Here is a 25,215-nt window from a genome sequence, read left to right on the forward strand (position 1 = left end):
GCTATTGTGAAGGCCAACCAATAAGAATCAGTGCACTAGGTGTGACTTCTGACAGGTACTGGATACATTAATTGGATGAAGAAATTAAAGTACACCACAAAGGTCTATAAAAGTTATGTAAAAGCAGTACCTTGATACAGGAGCATTTTTAAAACTGGTTCAGATTGAAAAATTGTGCTGTTTTTCAAGATAGAATAAAGGAATATAATATTTAAACACAGGAATAATGAACATAGCCCAGGACATTAGCTATCCCCACCATTTTGATATGGGACGCCCACAACTCATATCCTTATATTGAACTTGGTTCAAATCCATTAGTTGATCAGTCACAAGTCACTCTCATCTCTGCCCTTTAAAATTGAGTCTGTGGCTAACTTTGCATGTACTGGTAGTAGTTTAACAGACCTTAGCAGTGCCTCTGAATATTTGGCAGCTCATTCTTTGGGGATCCAAAAAGATTGCGGTTCCAGAAAATGGGGGGAAATGGAGGCTACAAGGCTTCTGCAGTTAGAAGGATTTTCATGGATTTTAGTATTGTTGGACGATGTGTTTATTCATAAGGGCTATTAGTAGATACTTAATTTATCTGTTTTTGTTTTCTCTTATAGCTCATCATCTCATGACTTAACAAACTCTTGGGACCAAACCAACTTGCATAGGACCTCTGGACATTTTAGTTCAGTGGGTAGTATGGACAGTATTGACCAGACCTACCATTTTGGCAGACTATCTTCTGCCAAGTCTAATAACAGCATAGATAACATAGGTAATCACAGTAAGAGGGATTCGGCATATGGCTCTTTCTCTACCAGCTTTATCACCCCAGAGCATGCACTGCCCAAAAGTGGATCTGTTTCAACAGAAAATATATTGTATAAAATTAATGAGTGGGACAGTACAATACAAGGACATGGGAAGAGTGGTCAATATCTACATGAAACCAAGGGAGCAGAAGATAAACACGTATACCCTTCTTCCTCTACATTTTCTGAGACTAACAAGTCTCAAAGAGTAGATGATAATGGAGATGCAAAACATTCTGGTCGATCAAGTTTTGGACCAGTTTGGCATGTTCCCGATAAGAAAAAAAACTCATCTTCACCTCCTCCGCCACCACCTCCACTTCGCAGTGATAGTTATGCCGTTGCTAAAACCCATGAGAAACCTCCTCATGCACACTCAGAATTACCAGGCACACAGCACTTTAATGTTGCAAGCAAGTCTCATTCAAGGCTTGAATGGAATTCAGATCCTCCTGACTATCCGCAAAGATATTTTAGAGGACCTGATAGGAACATATCAGATGTGAGGCGAATTAGTAATTCTTCTTATCAATCAGAAATCAATTTGGATCAGATAGTGTCCTATCAAGAAAAATATCAAAACATTGCACCTCATTCCAATAGATTACAGCTCTCTCAGTCCACCATGGATATAAGGTTTGCACAACCAACTTACAATTACCATCACCAGCGTCAGTACAGTGATGAAAGCACTTTTTTTCCAAATTCAAAAGCTCCAGCCTCCATCAAAGCACAACCTCAACAAGTGACCTTTCATTCTGGATCTCATGAGTTGATGGCAGACCCAACTCATGTTTACAGTACTCATCAGTCAAGAATCCCTAGTTCTTCTGAAGTCAATATTGGGTTAAAGGTAAAAGGAGACAATACTGGACATAGTCGCGTTAGCAATACAGGTATCAAACTACCACCTCAGGGAAGCATCACACATCAGTATAGAGAAGACTATGGTAAAGTAGATGCCTCTGATAGAAAATCCACCTCTCAAGAAAGTACTGCCCTTAAGACCAATTACTGCCTACCTCAGCAGAACAATCCGCCTTCACCAGAAAACTGTGAGAAATATAGTCCTAAAACAACAGGGAAAAAGGACAGTCATGTAAGTAGTAATGAAAGGATGAAACCGAGAAAATGCAGTGATTACTATGAAGGACAATATGATAATAGCCATAATGTTGCACAACATGACCTAACAAATAGGGCCATCTCAAACAGTAAGTACAGATCACATCAGAAAGATTATTCTTGGAGTGAAGAAGAAGACAGCAAGATCACACCTCAGGTTACACCTATGTTACATTCTTTGGCTCAGGAAGGAAGAAATCGATCAGTAAGCTCTCCTGACACAGAAGCAAGCAAACAATCACGAAGAAGTGACCGCTTTGCAACAACTTTGAGAAATGAAATTCAACAGAGACGGGCCCGTTTGCAGAAGAGCAAAAGTACAGCAACCCTGACTGAATCAAATGATGGAGAAATTTTCGAAAACTGGAACCAGGATTCTCTTGAAAGCATAAATCCTCCGTCCAATGGTTCTTCTTCAAACACATACAAGAACCATTTGAAGGAGGCCCAGGCCAGAGTTTTAAGGGCTACTTCCTTCAAACGCCGAGATTTAGAACCCAGTCTTGCAGATCCTTCACTCTCTCCAGAACGAAGAAACCAAGGTTATATAATTTCCAAGCCTATGTTACCTCCTGATGGTTCGTCTTACCAATTTGACAATATTCAACCAAAGCAGAGTACAGCAGTGAGCAACACTCAAAACATATCTCGTATTGGTGGTCGAAAAAGGTTTACGACACAACAAAAACTTAAATCCTACTCTGAACCTGAGAAGATAAATGAAGTTGGGATTTATGAGGATCATCCTCCGCTTCAAAACCAAGATGCCACACAAGGAACTGCTGGTTCATTTGCAGATCGATGGAAATTTTTTGAAGAGACGAGCAAAAGTACGCAACCTCCATCTTCTCCAAAACCACCACCTTTTTATGTGTCAGGAGAAAATCTCCATGTCAAGTATGATATGTATATTGTCAAGGATTATGAAAAATTACCCGTTGAATCATGGAATGAAAAGAGGTCTCGGGCTGCATCTCTAGGATTTGAACATCTATCTGAAATGGATAGAAATCATAAAGATGAATATTATGGGGTTAGTTCAAAATCAACTGATGATATTGCACCACAAGCTTCAAGGTTGGGCACTTTTGCAGAATACCAAGCATCTTGGAAAGAGCAAAAGAAACCTCTAGAAAGAAAAAATTCTGGCAGATGCCATTCAGCTGATAACATTCTAGATGCGGATTTTGATCAGTCTCAGAAATCGCAATACATGCATGAGAGGTCAAGATCATCTCCTACAGCAGACTTCTACACACAGGTAAATGTGTTCCTCCTACATGTGAACTTGTACTGATTGTGCTTGGTCTTTCACTTTCACATATTTGCATCCAAAGCAAAGCTACCAAATGCTGTATATAAGGCTACATGTCTGTTTTAGATAATAATAATTGTGTTCCTCATAATATAACAATTCTGTAGTGTTGTACTGTTACTCTATTATTTTTACTAGAAATATATAAATAAATTGACAACAGGGTGTTACCAGTTGTGGTGTGCCCAACCCACTCATTTAGACCAACAATATTTCCTCCGAGTGATGTCTGCGTTTAGAACAGACAGCAACTGGAGTGAAAACTGACCCCTTAAGGTGAATGAGTCAATTTATTGGTTCGTGCTGAGAAAATCCCATCATATACTATCCTTCCCAGGAGACGCCGCCCATGTGTGGTCCGCTTAACAACACATCAGTGTTTACCATCTGGAAGACATGTTTCCTGTCTGTCTGAATGTACCCGTACACTGGCCAGTCGATGCTGACAGTATCAGACTTGGTGGGAAGACACGTCTTTGATGAGAGGAGTGTCAATACCCTATTGTCAGTTTATTCATAAAATCTAAGAGGTGTTACAGAGGAACAGCTCAGCATAGAGTTATGACAAAAGATGAGAGAAGAATGGTAATATATGTAATATGTTTTACATGATGTCAATTTCCACCTACCTAATCATAGTACATCTCTGGGTGCAGTTTCTCCTTCTGTAGACCACCAGAACGGACATAGGGAGTCTTAGAGCAGTGCTCCATGGGAAAAAGGATAGCAAGAAAGCTGTCTCTGTACTGTCACCTAGTGGAGGTAGCTACCCTTTAGTCATTGTCAGACCCTTTAAAGGTGTATTCCGGTTTTGCAACTTTAAGCATCAATTACCTGGAAACAACACTTACTTGATAGTTTATCTGTAATGCTCCGTTTTCCTCCACTCCATCATAGTCACATGACATTTCAATTCCCTACCCCTATGACATCACCTCAGCATCTGAGGTGTAGCCTCTCAGGGCTGTGTTCTGCTCATTCTCCTTGACCCTGCCCTTTAGGCCCCATTCACACTTCCGCAATTCCGGCTCCGCGTTTTTGTTCCCGAAAAAAATAGAACATGTCCTATTCTTGTCCGCAATTGCGGACAAGAATAGGCATATTCTATTAGTGCCGGCGAAGTGCGGTCCACAAAATGCGGAACACACATTGCTGTGTCCGTGTTTTGCGGATCCGTGGATCCACAAAACAAGTTACGGACGTGTGAATGGACCCTTAGACGTGATATCAGCAATGTTGCTGACTATTAGGGCGGGGTTTATCGAGCCAGACTTCAAGCAGGCTCCATACAGGCAAAAGGCTCATACAAACGAATGTATTTTTTGTCTGTTCAGTTTTTTTGCCGAACAATCGGAAATGACTCTGTGTGCATTCCGTATGTCCATTCTGCCAAAAAATAAAACTTGTCCTATTATGTTCCGCATTATAAACAAGGATAAGACTGTTGTATTATGGGCCGGTTGTTCTGTTCTGTTCTGCAAAATGCGGAATGCACACAGCTGGTATCAGTGTTTTGCGGTCACAACGGTCATGTGCATCAGTCCAAACTGTGTGCCCCCACCCCCCTTATTTTTAATTATGCTGTTTACCAATCGCCATAAGTAATATGTTCATTATATTGTATGTGTCTGTGAAGGTTCTCATTTATCCAGGTCATGGTGTAAAGAATAAATCAAGGCAACTGGACTTACTGTAGATTTCTTGAAAATGTTTCACTCGTTCTTCCAACGAGCTTTCTCAATTTCTTATATTGTATAGGCTATTATGATTACAGTCATAGCAAATACTGTTTTGTGATAGTTAATAAAAAAAAAACCTGTACTGTATTATAAGGCATAAAAATCCCATCTGTACAGCAGAGCTTTTCTATAGAGTTGTGGGTAAGGCAGCTGTGTACTGTACAGAAGGTCTGGGATTAAAGTTGTGGTAGAGCTGTGTTTTTACTTTCCAGCTTTTTTATGGTAAAATGTTCTGCAAAAGTTAGTTACTAAATAAATAAGAAGGGAGAACCATTAAAGTTTATATAACATACTTAGTATGAAATATCACAAAACTGTATTCGGTATTTCTGTAATCACAATATTCTGTAAAATATAGTAAATAAATTATTTATGGTGATTGGTAAATGGCATAGTTTTTCCCCCCTCGTTTCAGTAATAAACTATTTATTTAGTGCTATGCCTAAATATCTGTGAAAGAAATAGCTAAACTATTATAAACAGTAATAAACTATTTATTTAGTGCTATGCCTAAATATGCCTGTGAAACAAAATAGCTTTTAAAGCAGAGAAAATTCAGCGCTTCCAACAGAGCAGGTCTGTAGTGTAATGGTAACTCTTCTGCCTGCCATGCAAAAGATCTGGAGTTCAAATCCTGATGAAGACCTGTTAAATACGTTATTACTAAAAGTCTATGTGCTGGAAGAAGGTCCCTGCCCCAACCAATATCGAGCACAGCTTCATTAGTATCCACTGCAATGTTCCCGTTTGGAGGGGAAGAAGAGGCAGAGACCTGATGCTACGGACACTTCCCATGAGTTTTGCACTGGGATGTAAACGCAGGGTGCGGATTACAGATCGAAGTTATGCTGGTGGAGTCAAATGCATTCTGAACTTCATCATCTGATTTATATAATGCTGGTGTTCATTTTTTGTGTAACTGGAAAACCCCTTTAACAGGGCTTGTAACATGACTTAGGATATTAGTTCCCGTTTCCTTTAGGACAAGGTGTGGAATCAGCCACTACTTTATAGATATTCCAATGTAGATTGATAATGAGGTGATGCACAATTTGACAGTACTTGGGACACCTAGCAGTAAGATAATTGACAGTCCATACAGTTCATGAGAATTAAAACCACAACTTATGTACAAAGGCAACACCTAAACCACAATTACCCACATCTATTAGGTTGTTTAGTCCTAGAGGGCACACCCCTGAGCCACAGAAACTGAGCTCCCAAGGAACCCTTGTCAAAGATCGATTCATGGTTTTATTTCTTGTGAGGGTTTTTTTTGGTCTTTATTTTTCTGTTCGTGAATTGACATTGAAAATCAATATGACATTTCTGTAAGCATGAGTAACATTGAGTATTACAGGGGACCTGTCAGCAGTTTCATGCCGCTAAACAAAGGGCACCATGAAATACCAACAGGTTCCTTTATTACAAAGAATGGTGGGGGAGATTCATCAACACTGGTGTAAAGGCAAACTGGCTTAGTTGCCCATCTCAACCAATCAGATTCAGCCTTTCATTTTTCACATTGCCAGATTAGGACCACAATAAAACATACAGGGGTTTTTACCTTCTGAGACATTTATGGTATATTGAGAGTAAATGCCCAAAATGTCTGATGTCCCCACAGATCAGTAGAATTGAATAAAATGGGTTATCTCCCTTCAGCAAGTAGCATTTATTATGTAGAAGAAGTTAATACAAGCCACTTACTAATGTATTGTGATTATTCATATTGCTTCCTTTGCTAACTGGAATTATTTGTTCATCACATTCTACATTGCTCGTTTCCATGGTTACAACCACCCAGCAATCCAGCAGCGGTGGTCGTGCTTGCACACGATAGGAAAAAGCACCAGCCTATGTGAGCTCCGATGATCCCGATCAAAAGAGAGGCCAGCATTTTTTCCTATAGTGTGCAAGTACGACCACCACTGATGGATTGCAGAGTGGTCGTAACCATTGAAACGCTTAATGTATAATGTGATGAACAAATAAATCCAGCCAGCAAAGGAATTAATATGGATGATAACAATACATTAGAAACTTCTTCTACACAATAAATGCTGTTTGCTGAGATGAGACAACCCCTTTAAGGATGGTGTGAGCTCAGCTCAGTGAAAACCTCAGTTGGTCCAGGTCACACGTCCAAAATACAAAAGCAAAATGTGGCCCTATTATACTTGTGTGAACATGGTGGTAGATGAAAAATGTTTTGTCTGGATAGTTCTGTTTAGTCTCATATAGCACTGATATGCCAGCCTCCCAGTGCCCCACATAACAGTACCACCTTACCGGTGCCATCAATAAAATGCAGCTGTCAGCAGACAGCCATTTCTTTTTGAAGGTACAGAACATGGGCAAAGTATGTTTGTGTCCTGATGGGTGGGGGCCACAAGTTGTGAATCCTTAATCTAGAGAAAGGAACAAACCTGTTTGAGGTAGGTAAGGCAAACAATACCTGCTGGGGCTCATTCACACAACCGCGCCGTGTTTTGCGGTCTGCAAATTGCGGATCCACAAACCACAGATGCCACCTTTGTGTGTTCCTCAATTTACGGAACGGGCAGCCCACTATAGAAATGCCTATTCTTGTCCGTAAAACGGTCAAGAATAGGACCTGTTCTATCCTTTTTGCGGGGCCACGGAATGGAGCAACGGATGTGGATAGCACATGGTATGCTGTCCGCATCTTTTGTGGCCCCATTGAAATGAATGGGTCGCACCCATACGGTCGCGTGAATGAGCCCTTACCCATATTACAGCAGTCTACTTTGGGTAACTAGTTTCAGAATTTCTTTCTGTGGTGATAGTGAAGCCCCCTTTGTAGGTGCTGATGAAATCTCTGTTCGAGATGTTGAGAATGCAACTACTTTATGTTCGAGCATAAAACAAACAAACAAAAAAATTGAATTAGAAAACCTTTGAAATGTTGCACGGTTAAAGGGAACCTGCCAGCACGTTTTACCCTTCTAATCAGTTCCCACCAGGATGTAGTACTGATTATAGCTATCAGTAGCCTCAGTAGCCCTGCCTAGTAGTCTGTGCAGCGTTTTTTGTCTGGTTGGATCTTCACCAAATCCCATTCTAATCAATAAGGTCGTCGGACATTGCGGTAACATCTGGCAATGCCAGATCCAGAGAGCTCCAGCAGGTTCTTCTCTAATAAAACAGCCTTCCAGAGCTAATAACCTGGATGTGAGAAAAGCCTTGATATGATTTTTTTTTATTTTTTTTACCTCAGGGTCACTTTACAGGACTTGTCCCCTCCCTTACTATTGATGACCTATCCTCAGGATATGCCATCAATATCTGATCGGTGCGAGTCTGATGTCCCCTCACTGCTTACGATTAGGAGCTTCAGAGAACCTCAGGTGCTGGAACTACACAGCTTCTTCCATTATGTAGAGGACAGAGCTGGACACTGCACTGCTGCTGTTTCAGGCTCTGACCATTACACAGTTGATGGAGCTGTGTATTTCCGATGCCGGAGCTGCTTTAAAGCAGCTGATCATGATGATTGTCGGACCCCCTCCGATCAGATACTGATGGCGTATCCTGAGGATAGGCCATCAATAGTATAGTAGTGGACAACACTGTTAAAGGGGTTTCCAAGTTATTTTTGTTGATGACCTCAGGATAGGTCATCAATATCAGTTTGGCGGGGGGGTCCGACACCTGGCACCCCTGCCAATCATCTGGTTAAAGAAAAGGTGCGCGCCTTGTCAGCACACCCGTCTCTTCAATGTTTACCTGTTCACCGTCACAACCGCAGAGGTGAGCTGGTGTAATTACACCTAAGCCGTCCCATTCACTTCTATGAAAGAGCTCTGTAGTATATACTTGTATAGGAAGAAGCTGTCCCGTGGAAGTGAATCGTACGGCTTAGGTGTAGTTACACCTACTCACCACTGCGGTTATGATTGCGAGCAGGTAAACATTGAAGAGAAGGCAGCATTGGCATGGCGGGCACCTTCTCTTCAACCAGCTGATTGGCAGGGGTGCCAGGTGTCGGACCCCCCGCCAATCTGATATTGATGACCTATCAATAAACTACCGCTTCTGCCTTCTCCTGTGCCGACAGGAGAGCGCTGTACGAGCACAAGGTTGAGGGAGCAGGAAGCGGAAGAGCCGCTTCCTCCGTTAGTCCCGACGGTCATGTGACCGCCGGGGGTGTGTGGAGCAGGAGCAGAGCTGCAGGGTCTAAGAAGACCCTGATCATCTCTGCCTGTGTGTAATGCCCCCACAGGGGGCTGTTTTCCACTGTAACTGGGGCTCCTGTGGATGCCCCAGTTACAGTGGAAACAGTGAATAAAAAAGTAAAAAAAAAAAAAAGTCAGTGTCCTCCAGAGGTCTTTTAATGACCTCCTGGGGGACAAATTATGTGCCAAAAAGAAATTAAAATATAAGTAAAAAAATATATTCAAAAAATTTAATAAAAAAAAAAAATGCAGTTAAAACTGAAACCGCCACCATAGTCGCCCCATTCTCTCAAACCTATACATGTTATATATGAAAAAAAAAGAAAAGAAAAAAAGTCCTAAGTGTCAAGTAAAATAAATTGCGAAAAAATTTTTTGGTAGTCAAACGAATAAAAAAGCTAAACCACCACGTGCACCAAATCACAAAAAGTTGCCTGGACATTCAGGCCTTTTTTGGTCCTGGTCATGAAAGGGTTAATATCTCACCTCTGTCCGCAGTTAGGCCTCATGCACACTACAGTATTTTTTCACGGTCCGCAAAACGGGGTTCCGTTGTTCCGTGATCCGTGTCCTTTTTTTTTTTTTCCCATGTGTCTTCCTTGATTTTTGGAGGATCACCAGACAAGAAAAGTGAAAAAAAAATCTAAGTCAAGTTTGCCTTTAAAATGATAGGAAAAAAAGGACACGGATCACGGACGCGGATGACAATCTTGTGTGCCTCAGTGTTTTTTCACGGACCCATTGACTTGAATGGGTCCGCGAACCGTTGTCCGTCAAAAAAATAGGACAGGTCCTATGTTTTTGACAGGTCCTATGTTTTTGACGGACTGGAAACACTGATCACGGACGCGGATGACAAACGGTGTATTTTCCGAGTTTTCCACGGACCCATTGAAAGTCAATGGGTCCGCACAAAATCACGGAAAACGGAACAACAGACACGGATGCGCACAACGGTCGTGTGCATGAGGCCTTACTCTAGTACCAGACAGAATGATGCAGCATGCTGCGCTGTTGTGTCCAATAAAATGCTGGCCTCCCTGACTGAAATCTGACTGGCCCCATCATATTCCGAGGGATTCGTTAGGCACTGCTTTTTTCTGTCTTTTGACAAAAATGGCACTAACATTATTTTTATTGTCCTGCTTCTAAAATGGAACAGAACAACAGCCATTAAAGGGGTTGTTACCCCATCAGCAAATGGCAGTTATCATGTAGACAAAGTTAATACAAGGCGCACTTACTAATGTATTGTGATTGTCCATATTGCTTCCTTTGCTGGTTGGATTCATTTTCCCATCACGTTATACACTGCTCGTTTCCATGGTTACAACCTTCAGTGCAGATACGAGGTGGCCAGGACTGAACCTGCTGCACATTTGTGCCTATACGTGCACCCATGGTCCCTGTTCTTTTTTTTGGCGGAATGGACTTGCGGACCTACGGATACGCAATGCACACTGAATAATTTCCGTTTTTTTTGTTTTGCGGCCCCATTGAAATGAATGGTTCCACATACGGGCTGCAAATAAAAACGGAATGTACATAGACAAAAAATCCGTTCCTAAGGATACATGCACACAAACGTTGTTTGTTTCCGTTCCGTTTTTTTTTGCGGATAGGATGCGGACCCATTCATTTCAATGGGTCCGCAAAAAACGCGGACAGCACACCGTGTGCTGTCCGCATCAGTATGTCCGTTCCGTTGCCCCGCAAAAAAAATAGTGCATGTCCTATTTTTTTTCTAGTTTCCAGACAAGGATAGGCATTATTACAATGGATCCGCAAAAAAAAAAAATAATAATTATGCCATACAGAATGTCGTCCGTTTTTTTTTTTGCGGATCCGCAATTTGCGTACCTCAAAACACATACGGTCGTGTGCATGTAGCCTAATACTGAGAAGGATGCGGTGGATACCCTCCCTCCTCTGTAGGGCTTCTCCTTTTGTGCAATACTTTTAGAAACAAGTGACTGCAAGTGCCTGAAGGTCTCTTGGCGCTACGTCTTGTGCTGTTTACACGTTCCTTGAAGATAAGCGCACAATGAATAATGGCACAGCAGATCTGTTCAGGGAGAGTCATGTGGTTCACTGCTACGCTCCCAGCCAGCATGATAAGGCGGCATACTATTGGCTTCATGCGCTCCCGAGCAGACCAAACCCACAGACACAGGCTTCCATAATAACACATCTTCTCTCTCCTGAAACTTGATGACTGGGTGTCTGACTGCGCTTTGAAATCCTTTCTGCAGGGAGCCGTCGTAGAGTCAACGAAGCAGGCGGCCACCGAGAGGGAGAATGCTGAGAGAGAGGACTGCAGCAGAGAGGACTCGTCCGTAAGGTAAGGTGCCTGCTGCTGCCAGCCATGCCACTCATCTGCAAACCTGTGCCTTCCCCCAGTATTATAGGGAATTGATGTGTCAGGACTGGGCTTTGTTGCGCGTCTCGCAATCTCCACATTAGCGCTGCATTAGAGGATAGCTATTTCTGACATTTCCTACGATTCCTGTGTATTTCCCATAGGGCACACTTTGTATATTTCCAGCAGGAGGCATGAGACGTGATAGCCTCTCGCCCGTCTGTGTGCCTGCTGATAGGTATATTATGGCAGGGTATTATATCCCATATACTGAATCGTACAGTGAATTCCTTTCGGAGAACATCCTGTGTGTCTCGCACAATCGGCCCTTGTTCTGAACAGAACCCCCATTTCTGCAGCATGTATGGATGTATTCTGCGTGCCTCCATTTCATTTCTAGATCAGTGTAGGAGGCATAAATGACTGCCCAAAATAAGCATGCCCGGGGTTGTCTGATGCGCGGAATCCTCCCAGAGAAAGACGCTGCCACCTCTGCCCTGAATGGAAATGGCATGAATTTATTAGGGTGGAATGCGGTCTTCTGCGTCAAAGGAATGGGTTAGTACATAGCAGTGTGTGTGTTGTCAGCCCTGAGGATGTAGAGTGTCTGTATGTATATACTTATATAGCGCTGACATATGCTGTAGAGGTTTAGACATTGTCATTGCTGGTTGTCTCCAGTCGAGCTCACAATCTAAGGCCTCCTGCACACGAATGTGTGCGCACCGTGGCCGTGCTGCGGGCCGCAATGCACGATCACCGACCGCGGGGCAGCCGCAGCGGATCACGGACCCATTCACTTTAATGGGTCCGCGATCCGTCCGTTCAGCAAAAAGATAGGACATGGTCTATCTTTTTGCGGAAGGGAAGTACGGGACGAAACCCCACGGAAGCACTCCGTAGTGCTTCCGTGGGTTTCTGTTCCGCACCATTCCGCATCTCCGGATTTGCGGACCCATTGAAGTGAATGGGTCCGCATCCGTGATGCGGAGTGCCCACAGAACGGCGCGATACGGCAACAGGCAGCACACGTTTGTGTGCAGGAGGCCTAAGTCCCCTATCAGTATGTCTTTGGAGTGTGGGAGGAAACGCACGCAAACACGGGAGAACATACAAACCCCATGCGCAGGTTGTCCTCTGATTCGTACCCCAGCGCTGCAAGATACGAGTGCTAACCACTGAGACACCATGCTGCCACCACAACAAGGACATGACACCACTTCTGACATTTATTCCACCTCCGTATTCCCCATGAGATAACGATACTTCAGTATTTTTACCTATAACTACAGTCCTCTGTTATTCCTCCTGGAAATGTATTATTAAAGCTTTGTAAAACTTTTGGTTTGTCATAGTGACACATGAACGATTTTGCTCGTTGGGGGTCTGGGTGCTGAGACCTCCACCGATACCTAGAATAAGAAGAGAGAAGTGCTCGCAGGGTGCACTCTCTGCAGAAGACAGAAGCAAGACAGGCTCATAGAGTTTCTCTCCTGCTGCAGCGAGGAGAGAGTGCCATAGGCAAGTGCTTTTCTTTGCTTGTTCTAGTGATCGTTTGGGGTCTTAGCAGTCAGACCACCACCGATCGAAACTTTTGAAATGTCTCTATGACACATCAAAGGTTTTCTGAAAACCCTTTAAATTAGGTGACACCCCCCCCTTGTCAAAGGGATCTGACATGATCAGCACTGATTGGAAAGCAGTAGACTATGTAGGGTATTGTCTTTTAGGAGGAATAGCACAGGGCAAAATTTAAAGGAAAGATCTTATTTTATGAGAAATACAAGGATTTAGGCTAAGGCTACACAACACCTTTGACTGTGGCGCACGTTACACGGCGAGAGATTACAGATCGCTACGTGCATGGCAGCAAATGGAAGTGCGACCCTCACGTTACTGTGACCCCCTTCATTTTCATTAGATGCGCCGCCTTGTGATCTGTGGACGTATGATGTGTATGGCTGCCAAAGCAGCAATGTAAGAGCCAGGACTACAGAGATGACGGATTACAAGAAATGTGTAGAAATGGGATGTATACATATATACTCACATATACCCCTCAGGAGAGCCTTGTGTTGGACTATGAAGTAAATCCCAACACGGGGCTGTCAGGTGCCAGATCAGCAGGACCTCTGGAGCGTTCGATGCCGGATTGGTAGGATTTAGCTTGTATTGGGCAATGTGCTGTTCACCTTGTGTGATCATTCATGACCCTTCCGAGCTATGGAGGCTTCACATTCCTGATGCTGCCCTCCAGATGACTTCAGCAAAATATTCTGTCAATGTACAGTAGTGCAGATGTATTCTGCCGAGCGTACGGAAACTGGGATCGGATGCAGTCCTGCGAGATCATTGCTGCGCGTGAAAGAAGCAATTTCTATGGTAATGTCTTTTCTGTATATCGCATTGATGAGAGGCATAAGCTATACCGGCTGTACCTAGTGTATGTGGTGTGGGAAGGAGGATGCAGGTAGAAAAATCTGATTTTGATGGTTGAACGGAAGAGGGAAACTAAGTCATACAATGACTTGCACCCTGTGTATGAATTCTGCATATGTACTGCAATGCTAAAATCCCATTGTACTTTTCTGGGGCCCCCGCAGTATCCGGTCTAGTGACCCTAGTGTGCGTCTATTGGCAGAAGTGGCAAAAGCATTTCTTTTACAATCTGCGTTCAGTCGTTCACACCATGACCTTTGGGACTCGTGCACGCGGATGTTGATCTGCCGTTCCGTGCATTGGGGACCACAATTTGCAACGCACGGGCAACATCTGTGTGGATTCCACAGATGAATCCAGACCCATTCAACTTGAATGGGTCCGTGATCCGTCTGCACCACAAAAAAAGTAGTGCGTGGCATGCACTACTTCTTTGTGGTGCGGAGGCACAGAGAGAAAGTGCTTCCGTGGGGATCCGCACCGGACCTTCCGGATTGTGGACCCATTCGAGTGAATGGGTCCACATCCATGATGTGGGGTGCACACAGGCGGTGCCCGCGTATTGCGGACCCGCTGTTTGCCGGGTGCATGAGGCCTTACACTGTGACAAAATTATCAGCCCAAAAAGTCCAAAATGGCTGTAAAAAGGTTTAAGTGTTGGCTCCAGTACAACCACGTTTCCCCTATCCACAGTATACTGGATAAGTGTCTAATCGGCACTTGGGCCCCACATGAGAACAGGGGCCCGTTCACGGCCGACTGCTGCTCCATTCAGCTCTATGGAACTGTGGGAGATGGCCAAGTACAAGCGCTGAGCTATTTCCCGCAGCCCCATAGAACTGAATGCAGAGGCAGCACTCATGTGTGACCGCTGATCCATTAAAAAGGGGGGAGCATGGGCCCCTCATTCTCATGATCAACAGGGACCCAGTGGTCAGACCCCTTCCAATAAGACACTTATCCGCAATGATGTGTATTGGGGATAAGTTTTGGTAATGGGACAATCCTACTTGGAATCAGGCAAGCAAATCTAATGAAAAAAATGCCAAAGATTAAATTTTTTCTATGAAAACTAAAGCTTATGTCCAATTATAACGACCTTTAAATATGCTAGAATACTTGGGGCCCTTTTACACAGGCTGATAATTGGCCGAAGAGCATTCATAAGAGCGCTCATTCCCAATCATCACCTCGTAACGTTCCTCGATCGGCGCAGGCGTACTGAGTGAAGGACGCGCATTTGCCAGCTCCTTCCTCAGTGCGCCTGCGCGGATTACGTCACACTACACCCGGAAGAGAAGACTGCCGGCATCAGGAATAATCAGCAGTCTTCTCTTCCGGGTGTAGTGTGACATAATCGGCGCAGGCGCACTGAGGAAGGAGCTGGCAAGCGCGCGTCCTTCACTCAGGACGCCTGCGCCGATCGAGGAACGTTACGGCGCGGGAATTCAGCAGCAGACGGGGCCAGCGGGAGGAGGAGAGCGCTTGCTGGCCCTGTCTATCAAGAGTAGATGAGGCGTGTCTAGAAGCGGCAGATGCGGCGGCTACCATCAAGTACACGCCCAACTTGCTGGTAGTGAAGAAATTTGCATATGATAAAAGTATGATTTTTACAAGAAATAAGCCACAGACAAAGGTAGGACATGTACGATTGCACTCAGCTGACATTTGCAAATAGCTAATGTCGGCTACTGAAAATTGCACAATAGGGGGTGACCGAAGCCCTTTAAGACCGGTTTTAATAAATGACCCCCCAAATGTTTAGCTACAGGTGTTCCATTGACCGAACACCACTGCTCTCAATGGCTTTAATGGTGCACAGCAAGTTACTGGGACCAATGTGAGCAGCCTGCATGACCTCAATGTGCTACCATGGCCTGCAGCCTCTCTGGACGTGTCTTCCATTGAGCACATCTGGGACATCATTGGTCGGCAATTACAAGGGAGCTGCCAGCAGCAGATCTTAATGATTTGCGATCTCACATGAATTTAATGTGGCAGAACATTCCTCGGACATTAATATGTGTGGAGCTTCTACTCGATACTGAATAAATCAAGATGTTTTGAATATTTTGTTTCCATTTTTTATCATTTGCATATCATTAACATGCCTGTCAATCCATTAATTTCCATAATTTCTTTGTGTTCCAATTTCAATGTTCTATATACACGACAGCTTATTCTGATATGTCATCTTAAAGGGTAGGTCCGCTTTAAAGGGATTGTTCCATCAGGACAATCTCCATACATGTTCTCTCTTACAGCATATGGATGTCATACTGAGGATTCCCTGCCCGGGACCTCTTTATGAACCAGAAGGGATTGCTGCTAACAATCAGTGGCTTCTCTCTCGTAAACCCAACCAGCCATGAGTTATATTGCATCCATTGAAATCCTTGTGGGGAAAACCACCACGTCAACACCCAAAAACCATAGACAGATAGACCAAAGTGCTCAGTAAAAAACGTGCAGGCATGAAACGGCTTGAGTGACTCTGGATTGCAGGCTATCCTTACAAAATGCTGCCTCTGTAGTAAAAGCCTCAGGGGAGTTGATGCATAGTTTCGGTCCCAGAGAGACCACTGCGATGTATGAAATTAGCCCAGGAATATCATTAGTGCCTATGTTACAAGCCATTGTGTGTAGGAGTGAATCACGTCCAGTGTCCTCTGCAGTGACGTGAGGGCTGAAATAAGAGGGGTCGTGTTTGGATTGGCAGAGCAGCAACCATCTTAGACCATGAACCTATGGCATGATGTGCCAGAGGCGGCACTCAGAGCCCTCTCTGTGGGCACCCACACCCTGGAAAAAGTCTATGGTGAACCAATATGCCTTAGACTTTTGCTGCCATTCATCAGCGCAGGGCGCGCTATGAACAGCACAGGCAGCGCACTGAATGTAGGCGGGCTACTATAGCTATATGATAAAGTACATGGAAGACGTACTATATTGGTATTCAGGTTACATTGCCGTGTTGGCACTTTGCGATAAATAAGTGGGTTTTGGGTTGCAGCTTGGGCACTCGTTCTCTAAAAGGTTCACTATCACTGTCTTAGAATATGTGTGTTTTTTATACCCAGGCCACATGTTTTCTTTTAGCATACCAATGTGCACGGTCAGATTTTTTTTTGCTATTTTAACTTTTAGTGTTTTAATTAAACCTAGGGGTTTGCAATTCTTTCAGCAGACAGAGCTATGTCAATGCCTGACAACTCCGAGTGTTCATCAGCATAAGATTAATCCAGTAAGACATATAAGTATAGTCTTTAGAAATGCAATGTGTCAAGTAAATTCAAGGGAATGATGATTTTTTTTACATTTATTCTTATGGTTAAGTACAGTTCTACTAGTTGTATAATAATGTATGACAGGATTCAGTCCCTTTCTTGAAAATATTTGGTGTAGTGGGGAAATCGAGTCAAACTGATCTCCTTATATGTGAGAAGAGCTTACAGTTGCAAGAAAAAGTATGTGAACCCTTTGGAATGATATGGATTTCTGCACAAATTGGTCATAAAATGTGATCTGATCTTCATCTAAGTCACAACAATAGACAATCACAGTCTGCTTAAACTAATTACACACAAAGAATTAAGTGTTACCATGTTTTATTAAACACACCATGTAAACATTCACAGTGCAGGTGGAAAAAGTATGTGAACCCTTGGATTTTATAACTGGTGGAACCTCCTTTAGCAGCAATAACTTCAACCAAATGTTCCTGAAGTTGCAGATCAGATGTGCACAACGGTCAGGAGTAATTCTTGACCATTCCTCTTTACAGAACTGTTTCAGTTCAGCAATATTCTTGGGATGTCTGGTGTGAATCCCTTTCTTGAGGTCATGCCGCAGCATCTCAATCGGGTTGAGGTCAGGACTCTGACTGGGCCACTCCAGAAGGCGTATTTTCTTCTGTTTAAGCCATTCTGTTGTTGATTTACTTCTATGCTTTAGGTCGTTGTACTGTTGCAACACCCATCTTCTGTTGAGCTTCAGCTGGTGGACAGATGGCCTTAAGTTCTCCTGCAAAATGTCTTGATAAACTTCAATTTTTCCTTCGATGATAGCAATCCGTCCAGGCCCTGACGCAGCAAAGCAGCCCCAAACAATGATGCCCCCACCACCATACTTCACAGTTGGGATGAGGTTTTGATGTTGCTGTGCTGCGCCTCTTTTTCTCCACACATAGTGTTGTGTGTTTCTTCCAAACAACTCAACTTTGGTTTCATCTGTCCACAGAATATTTAGCCAGTACTGCTGTGGAACATCCAGGTGCTCTTGTGCAAACTGTAAACATAAACGTGCAGCAATGTTTTTTTTGGACAGCAGTGGCTTCCTCCATGGTATCCTCCCATGAAATCCATTCTTGTTTAGTGTTTTACGTATCGTAGATTCGCTAACAGGGATGTGAGCATATGCCAGAGACTTTTGTAAGTCTTTAGCTGACACTCTAGGATTCTTCTTCACCTCATTGAGCAGTCTGCGCTGTGATCTTGCAGTCATCTTTACAGGACGGCCACTCTTAGGGAGAGTAGCAGCAGTGCTGAACTGTCTCCATTTATAGACAATTTGTCTTACCGTGGACTGATGAACAGCAAGGCTTCTGGAGATACTTTTATAACCCTTTCCAGCTTTATGCAAGTCAACAATTCTTAGGCTACGTCTACACGACGACATTTGTCGCACTGCAACATGCAACATACTGCGACGCAACAGTCGCAGAAAATCCATTCGAGATGTTTTTTTCTGCGACTGTTGCGTAGCAGTCGCAGCATGTTGCATGTTGCAGTGCGACACCATAGACTACCATTATAAAAATTGTCCCGCGACATTAGTGCAACAAAATGTTGCGCTACAAATGTTGCAGTGTAGTTGTGCCCTATTGTCACGCGACAAATGTCGTCGTGTAGACGTAGCCTTAATCATAGGTCTTCTGAGAGCTCTTTTGTGTGAGGCATCATTCACATCAGGCAATGCTTCTTGTGAAAAGCAAACCCAGAACTGGTGTGTGTTTTTTATAGGGCAGGGCAGCTGTAACCAAAACCTCCAATCTCATGTCATTGATTGGACTCCAGTTGGCTGACACCTCACTTCAATTAGCTCTTGGAGATGTCATTAGTCTAGGGGTTCACATACTTATTCCACCCGCACTGTGAACGTTTACATGGTATGTTCAATAAAAACATGGTAACATTTAATTATTTGTGTGTTATTAGTTTAAGCAGACTGTGATGGTCTATTGTTGTGACTGAGATGAAGATCAGATCACATTTTATGACCAATTTGTGCAGAAATCCATATCATTCCAAAGGGTGCACATACTTTTTTGTGCAACTGTATAGTGGAAATCTGTTCCAGGAAAAAAGAGCTCTGCTAAATTTCCCCCCACCCCTCCATCCCCACAATTGGCCTGACCTGTAAAGGAAAGCTTACTTACCTGCTTCCAGGCGTCGGCTCCCCTCTCCTTCTCCTCCAGGCCTATGATGCTTCACTGGGCTCCCTTGATCTCAACATCCGGTTTGACATCACCGCAGCCAATCATTGACCGCGCCGGAGACTCGATCCTCTTCCATTATGCTACCATTTGTAGTCACAGTGATTTTCTGTGGCAATGTCATACCAGATGTTGACATGAAAGGAGCCCAGTAGAGCATCGTAGGCTTGAAGAAGCGGGAAGCCGGGGATGGGAAGCAGGTAAGTAATCTTTCCTTTAGAGATCTGGTCATTCTTTCACAACCCCTTTGATTTACTAAAGTTAAGTTGGCCATATAAATTAGATAATTGTCGTGGGACCCTCAAATATGTATGGGGACATCACATCTCTTCCCTGAGAGCAGATGTTGGGGAGATAAGAATTTAGTGATTGGATTTCAATTGTCTGATCCGTTCTCCTAAGGGAGATAAGGATTGATTTTCTCCCCTCTCCCCATTCAGGATACATGTCATTTTGGGCAGAGGTAGCTGGTGGCCAATGTGTGTGTGGCTGGGCTTAAGTCACCCATATACCTGTAGAGTAGACTATAAACACATACCCATTGCCCAGAAAAAGCTGAGCGGAGCCAACAGCACATGAGCTGGCACAGAGCCTTCCTACCACTGCTGCCACTTCATTCTAGTGATCAGTAGGGGTCACAGCAGTTGGATCCCTAGCAATCATAGCAAAGTGCCATGTATGAGAGAATACCTTTTTTAAAAGTGACCACCAGTATGCCAGAACTTCTTGTTGTCCATTTTGCAAATATAGCCGCCATAACAAACCAGAGAAATGTCAATATAAGTAAGTGAAAAAATAAGTGAATTCACGCGTTACCGATGTCTTTCATGTTGGAAAAAAAAGATGTCAATATGAAAAAGAGCTTATTCTCGTGTCAGTGATTCATGGACGTGTGCTGTCCATGTTCTCCATGGACAGTACATGTATGCATTGATTTTAATGGGTTTGAGCCTCGTTGCAGACCAGACATGACCAATGAAGTCTATGGGTCAGTAAAAAACACTGACAGATCGTGGGTGACAACCTTCCTCTGGCAGTGGTTTTCACTGGCCATTGGTAGGAGGTGCTCTGGAAACCCCCTTATTAGCCTAGCAATGCATGTGGAGATCAAAAAATGGACACATGGACCAATCATTGACCAGTCACAGTCATTGTTGTGGATGGAATACTGACAGTCTTGTCATGGACATCATCACGGACCCAGGCATGTGAACAAGGCCTAACTTTTCCTATGTGCTAATGATTGCCGTAATTTAAATTAACTGGGGACATACATGTCTTGAGCAGCACACAGCTCATCCTAGCATATGAGCGAGTATGAACAGTGCCCATTTTAATTTCCAACAGTCATCAGCCCGTGGGAAAACCATGCATGTGCAGGTTATTAAAGAAATGTATCGGTGCACTTAGAGCATCATTTTTTTTTTCTTCAAAGAATTCCTTTAATACTGTTCCCATTATGATTCTATTCCCATTTTTCACTGGGCAAGGGTCATGTGAAGTTTTATATTGGTGATGTAGCATCCATCATGTGGACTTATCACCCTATCTCTAAAATGTCCCTACAAGCATTTATGTGATATTTGTATTCTCTAGCCATGTGCATTTTAGGAGTCTTTAATGGCTACGGTCAGCTGAGGGCAACTGTTTATCATTGCATTTTGAAAAATCATTTTTTCCCAAAATTAGGCTTTGGCCTCATGCACACGGCCGTTGTTTTGGTCCGCATCCGAGCCGCAGAGAAGCTCCGTTTTGTGGACAAGAATAGGCAGTTATATCAATGGCTGTCCGTGCCGTTCCGCAAATTGCGGAACGAACACGGACGCCATCCGTGTTTTGCGGATCCACGATTTGCGGACAGCCAAACACACAATGGTCGTGTGCATGAGGCCTTAATTACATATTTTAAACTTTTTTTTTTTTTTCCTTTACAGCTTTCACTTTCAGTACAGTATATCTGCAGACAGTCTGCGAATCTGTCATAGAGCTTCACTGTTTTGTTGCTCTGTAGCCCTTATCTGTACTTTCCAAACAGCTCATAAACATTCATTATAACTAGATTATTATCAGTTTGATAGGAACTCGGCTATAATGAGTGTTTATAAGCTGTCAAGAGCTCAGAGATAAGGGCCATCAGAGCAGCTCCCTGATGGATTCACTGTAAAGCAGAATGCAGTAGTCTGGAAATATGTTGAAACTGAAAGCTGTGGAAGAAAAACGTAATATTTTTAGTTAAAGATCAAATTTTTTTTTTAGCCCAAACATAGTAAAATGCAATAATAAAAAATTGGCCCCAAAGGTATCCATGGTCTTTAATAAGTTTTGATCTCTGTTGTCGAATAAACGTGTCTAGTCTTTACTCTTACAGTATGTGATGGGATTTTTACTCATTGATATAAATTAGACAATCCTTTTCTTACCTGCACAGGTCGATCGGCTGCAGAGTAACGGGGAAAAGTTTTAGCAGTGAGGGAAGCTACGCTGAAATGAACATAGGTGTGCTGATGGTTTGGGAATAATAAAATGTCAGGCAAAATGTTCTTGTCTCCACAGCTTTCTGGAAATGGTCTTGAGATGGTTTTTGTGAGCTGTGACCTGGATTTGTAGATGCATTTAACGATCTCTGAAACTTGTTTAACCTGTTGGTAAATTGTGGAAGGATGCCAGGAAATACACAACCTCTACACGTACCCAAGCAGTCACTTTTGTGTTGGTGGTTCTTTTTATTTTACATTTTATTCACTTTATTTGACAATCCAAATTGCCTTCAGCTTGACAGATCTTGTATGAAATATTTAATGCCTGTTCAAGCTGTCCGTACATGTTCACATACTCCTATGGCTGGAGAAGCACCTCTAGGTTCAAAAGCTTTGCGTGAGTAAACCAGAAGATCACAAAAGTGCGGGTAAAATTAATTTTTGGGATATCCAGCAAATCGGTCAGAAGCTCCCAATAAGACAATAGGAAATATAGTGTACGGTATCTTAGATACTCTTCAGAATTACGGTTGTGCCAACTTTTCCATTTCTTCTCTCCAGGAGCTTAAAATGCCTGTATCTGTACAGGCCCCAGGTGAGCTATAGGTCAGCACCTGCACAGAAACGAGCACTGGTGGTATCAAGTGGATAAAATGGACATGTGCAGAAGTCATATGGTCACTGCCAGTTACAGTGTACGGACAAGGAGGACAGTAATTCATAATTTGTCTATTTTATGCACTTTTGTGCAATTTAACTCGTACCTGGGACACCCATCTGTAGACAGCACAGTTTTGGGATTCTTGCCCCTCATTAGTAAAGTGCAGGGTACTGATTAGTTGGGTAAGATGCCTTCAGCAGAAGTAGGAGGGAGGGCTGTTTCTCATTGAAGTGTTATAGCAGGTTTACACGGCCCAGTTTTCGGGACGATTATCGGGAATGAACATTACTGTAAACTCTCGTTCCCAATAATTGGCCCTTGTAAATGTGCTGCCAATTATCCAAATGAACGAGCAAAACGCTTATTCATCAGGTGAAATGATCTTTCGTGCAGGACATTAAATCATTGTTTCTGGGTAGTGGATCGGGCTATTCTAACAGCAGTAGCCAAGGCTCATCCCCATACAGTGGAGGTGATTGCTGCACTTTTAGCAAGGGTTAATACACGGTGGTCTAGCTCTGCTGACTAGTAGCATTCGCTTCCATGGTAGGAGAGCTGCAGTAACCAGCTCCATCCACTACACAATGGACAGAGCTACGTAGGTCTAACGCTTGTTTCCGGCACTGGAGCTACTCAGGAACAGCTGATTGGCAACAAGTACGGGGTATCAAACCTCCAAATCAAATATTGATGGCCTTTCCTGAGGATAGGCCATCAATTAAATATCCAGGAACACCCCTTTTAAGTGCTGATTAATGGCATCCACTAACATCAGACACAATATGTGGTCCCTCCTGTTTTCAGAGGTCTAGTCAACAACTTACCAAGATGCATATGAGTGTAATATATCTCTGTTGTTGGTTATACCTCTTGTCCCGGAGCCTTTATTGCAAAGCTCTATTGTATTGTTTACAGTTGGAGCTACAGAGCAAGGCATCCAAACGAAATATGGAAGCCGAGACCACATGGGAGTCTTGCTCTGGGGATCCAATTATCTTCAACAAGGTCCAATCAATTGAGGCTCCCTCAGTGACTACAAGAGCATGGAACACATAATTGGCAGTCTCTCGTCTTCTTGGTTTTATGAGCAGTTCACACCATGGATGTGATTGGTAATGTAACTGGGAGGTACCCTTTAACAATTGTGTACTTGGCTACAGGATAAATGCTTATCCATCTGAGAAGACCCTTGCACCAGGAAGGTGGGATGTAGTGCAGCTCGACCTTCTTGTGGTTTGAGATCTTAGACAAAACAACATCTGGTTGCAGATTATTTGTGAACACTGTGAATGCCGAGACGTGAACATACTTTTAAGTCTAATGACTCAGTTTTTTATTATTCTTTTTTGTTGGTTAGGGAGGTGTATAATATATAACATGTGTAATTTATGCTGACATTGTCCATTCCTTCCAGGTTTTAAAAAAATGACTGTCTGAAACCAAAAAAAGAAAAAAATTAACGTTACAAAAATCTAATTTAGTGAATATTCTTTCAGGCTTGAAGTAACTGTCCACTCATGAAATCAAAAGTGATATGTAAGGTAGTACCTATACGAGAAGCATACCAGTTATTTGTAGTCCTCAGCACTTTCTTTTTGGCAGCCTTTTGGTAGAGCTGTGACTACTGTTTCTACAGTGCATTCAGGGACTCTTAGGTAGTCTGAGACACACCCCCTGCCTCATCACTGGTCCAGACTGCTGCTCTCCCTCTTCAGATTGGCTGCTGTGTATCATAGGCACACCAGGAAGTCCTTTCATGGTTTTCTAAAGCGAGGGGAATGAGCCTCAATAAGTTGCTTTCAAAAGAAAAATGGATAATACAAGTTAATTGATCAAGTAACTAAAACATGAACATGGTCATAGCCAGTATATATACTGGAAATTGACTACTGTATCTAAAAAATATATTTCTTGCATATATTCTAGTATAGTAGCATACTTGAATTGCTGATGATGGATATCAAGAAAATACTGGTTCCCCGGTCATTTATCACTTTTCGCAGGCCCCATTATCAAAATGCCTACAGTACATTTTCTGTAATTTGTGGCATGGCCACACGGATGCTGCTTAATAGAAATGAATGGGTCCCCATGCGATCCTTAATAAATGGGGATCAGACGCCGACAAAAAATATGTTCATGTGAACGAGGCTGTAAATTAATTTTCATGCAGTCCTGCTCCATCTACATGTTGTAAGCAATCTAAAGTGCGGTACCATTACTTCAACAATAACTTCATACTGTTAGGGTACTTTCACACTAGTGTTTTTCTTTTCCGGTATTGAGTTCTGTCCTAAGGGCTCAATACCGGAAAAAAACTGATCAGTTTTATGCTAATGCATTCTGAATGGAGAGCAATCCGTTCAGGATGCATCAGTTCAGTCCCTCTTACGTTTTTTGGCCAGAGAAAATATCGCAGCATGCTTTAGTTTTCTCTCCGGCCAAAAATCCTGAACACTTTAACACATTAAATGTTCCGGCAAAACATGCGCAGACCTTTAAAAATGCAAAAAAATAAAATAAAATACCGGATCCGTTTTTCTGGATGACATCGGAGAGACGGATCCGGTATTTCAATGCATTTGTCAGACGGATCTGCAT

At 43.1% G+C, this 25,215-nt stretch overlaps 1 protein-coding gene across 2 annotated transcripts in view; it reads left to right on the forward strand.

Annotated features, from left to right (window-relative positions):
• SHROOM2 (shroom family member 2) overlaps positions 1–25,215 on the forward strand; it is a 187,723-nt gene that overhangs the window by 113,451 nt on the left and 49,057 nt on the right. For both annotated transcript variants that reach the window (XM_040423762.1, XM_040423763.1), the window contains exons 4-5: positions 612–3,192; positions 11,437–11,525. In XM_040423762.1, the coding sequence (XP_040279696.1) occupies positions 612–3,192; positions 11,437–11,525 (2,670 nt within the window). The remainder of the gene's footprint in view (positions 1–611; positions 3,193–11,436; positions 11,526–25,215) is intronic.

The sequence above is a fragment of the Bufo bufo genome, chromosome 3 (genome assembly GCF_905171765.1).
Source record: "Bufo bufo chromosome 3, aBufBuf1.1, whole genome shotgun sequence".
Classification (NCBI taxonomy): domain Eukaryota; kingdom Metazoa; phylum Chordata; class Amphibia; order Anura; family Bufonidae; genus Bufo; species Bufo bufo.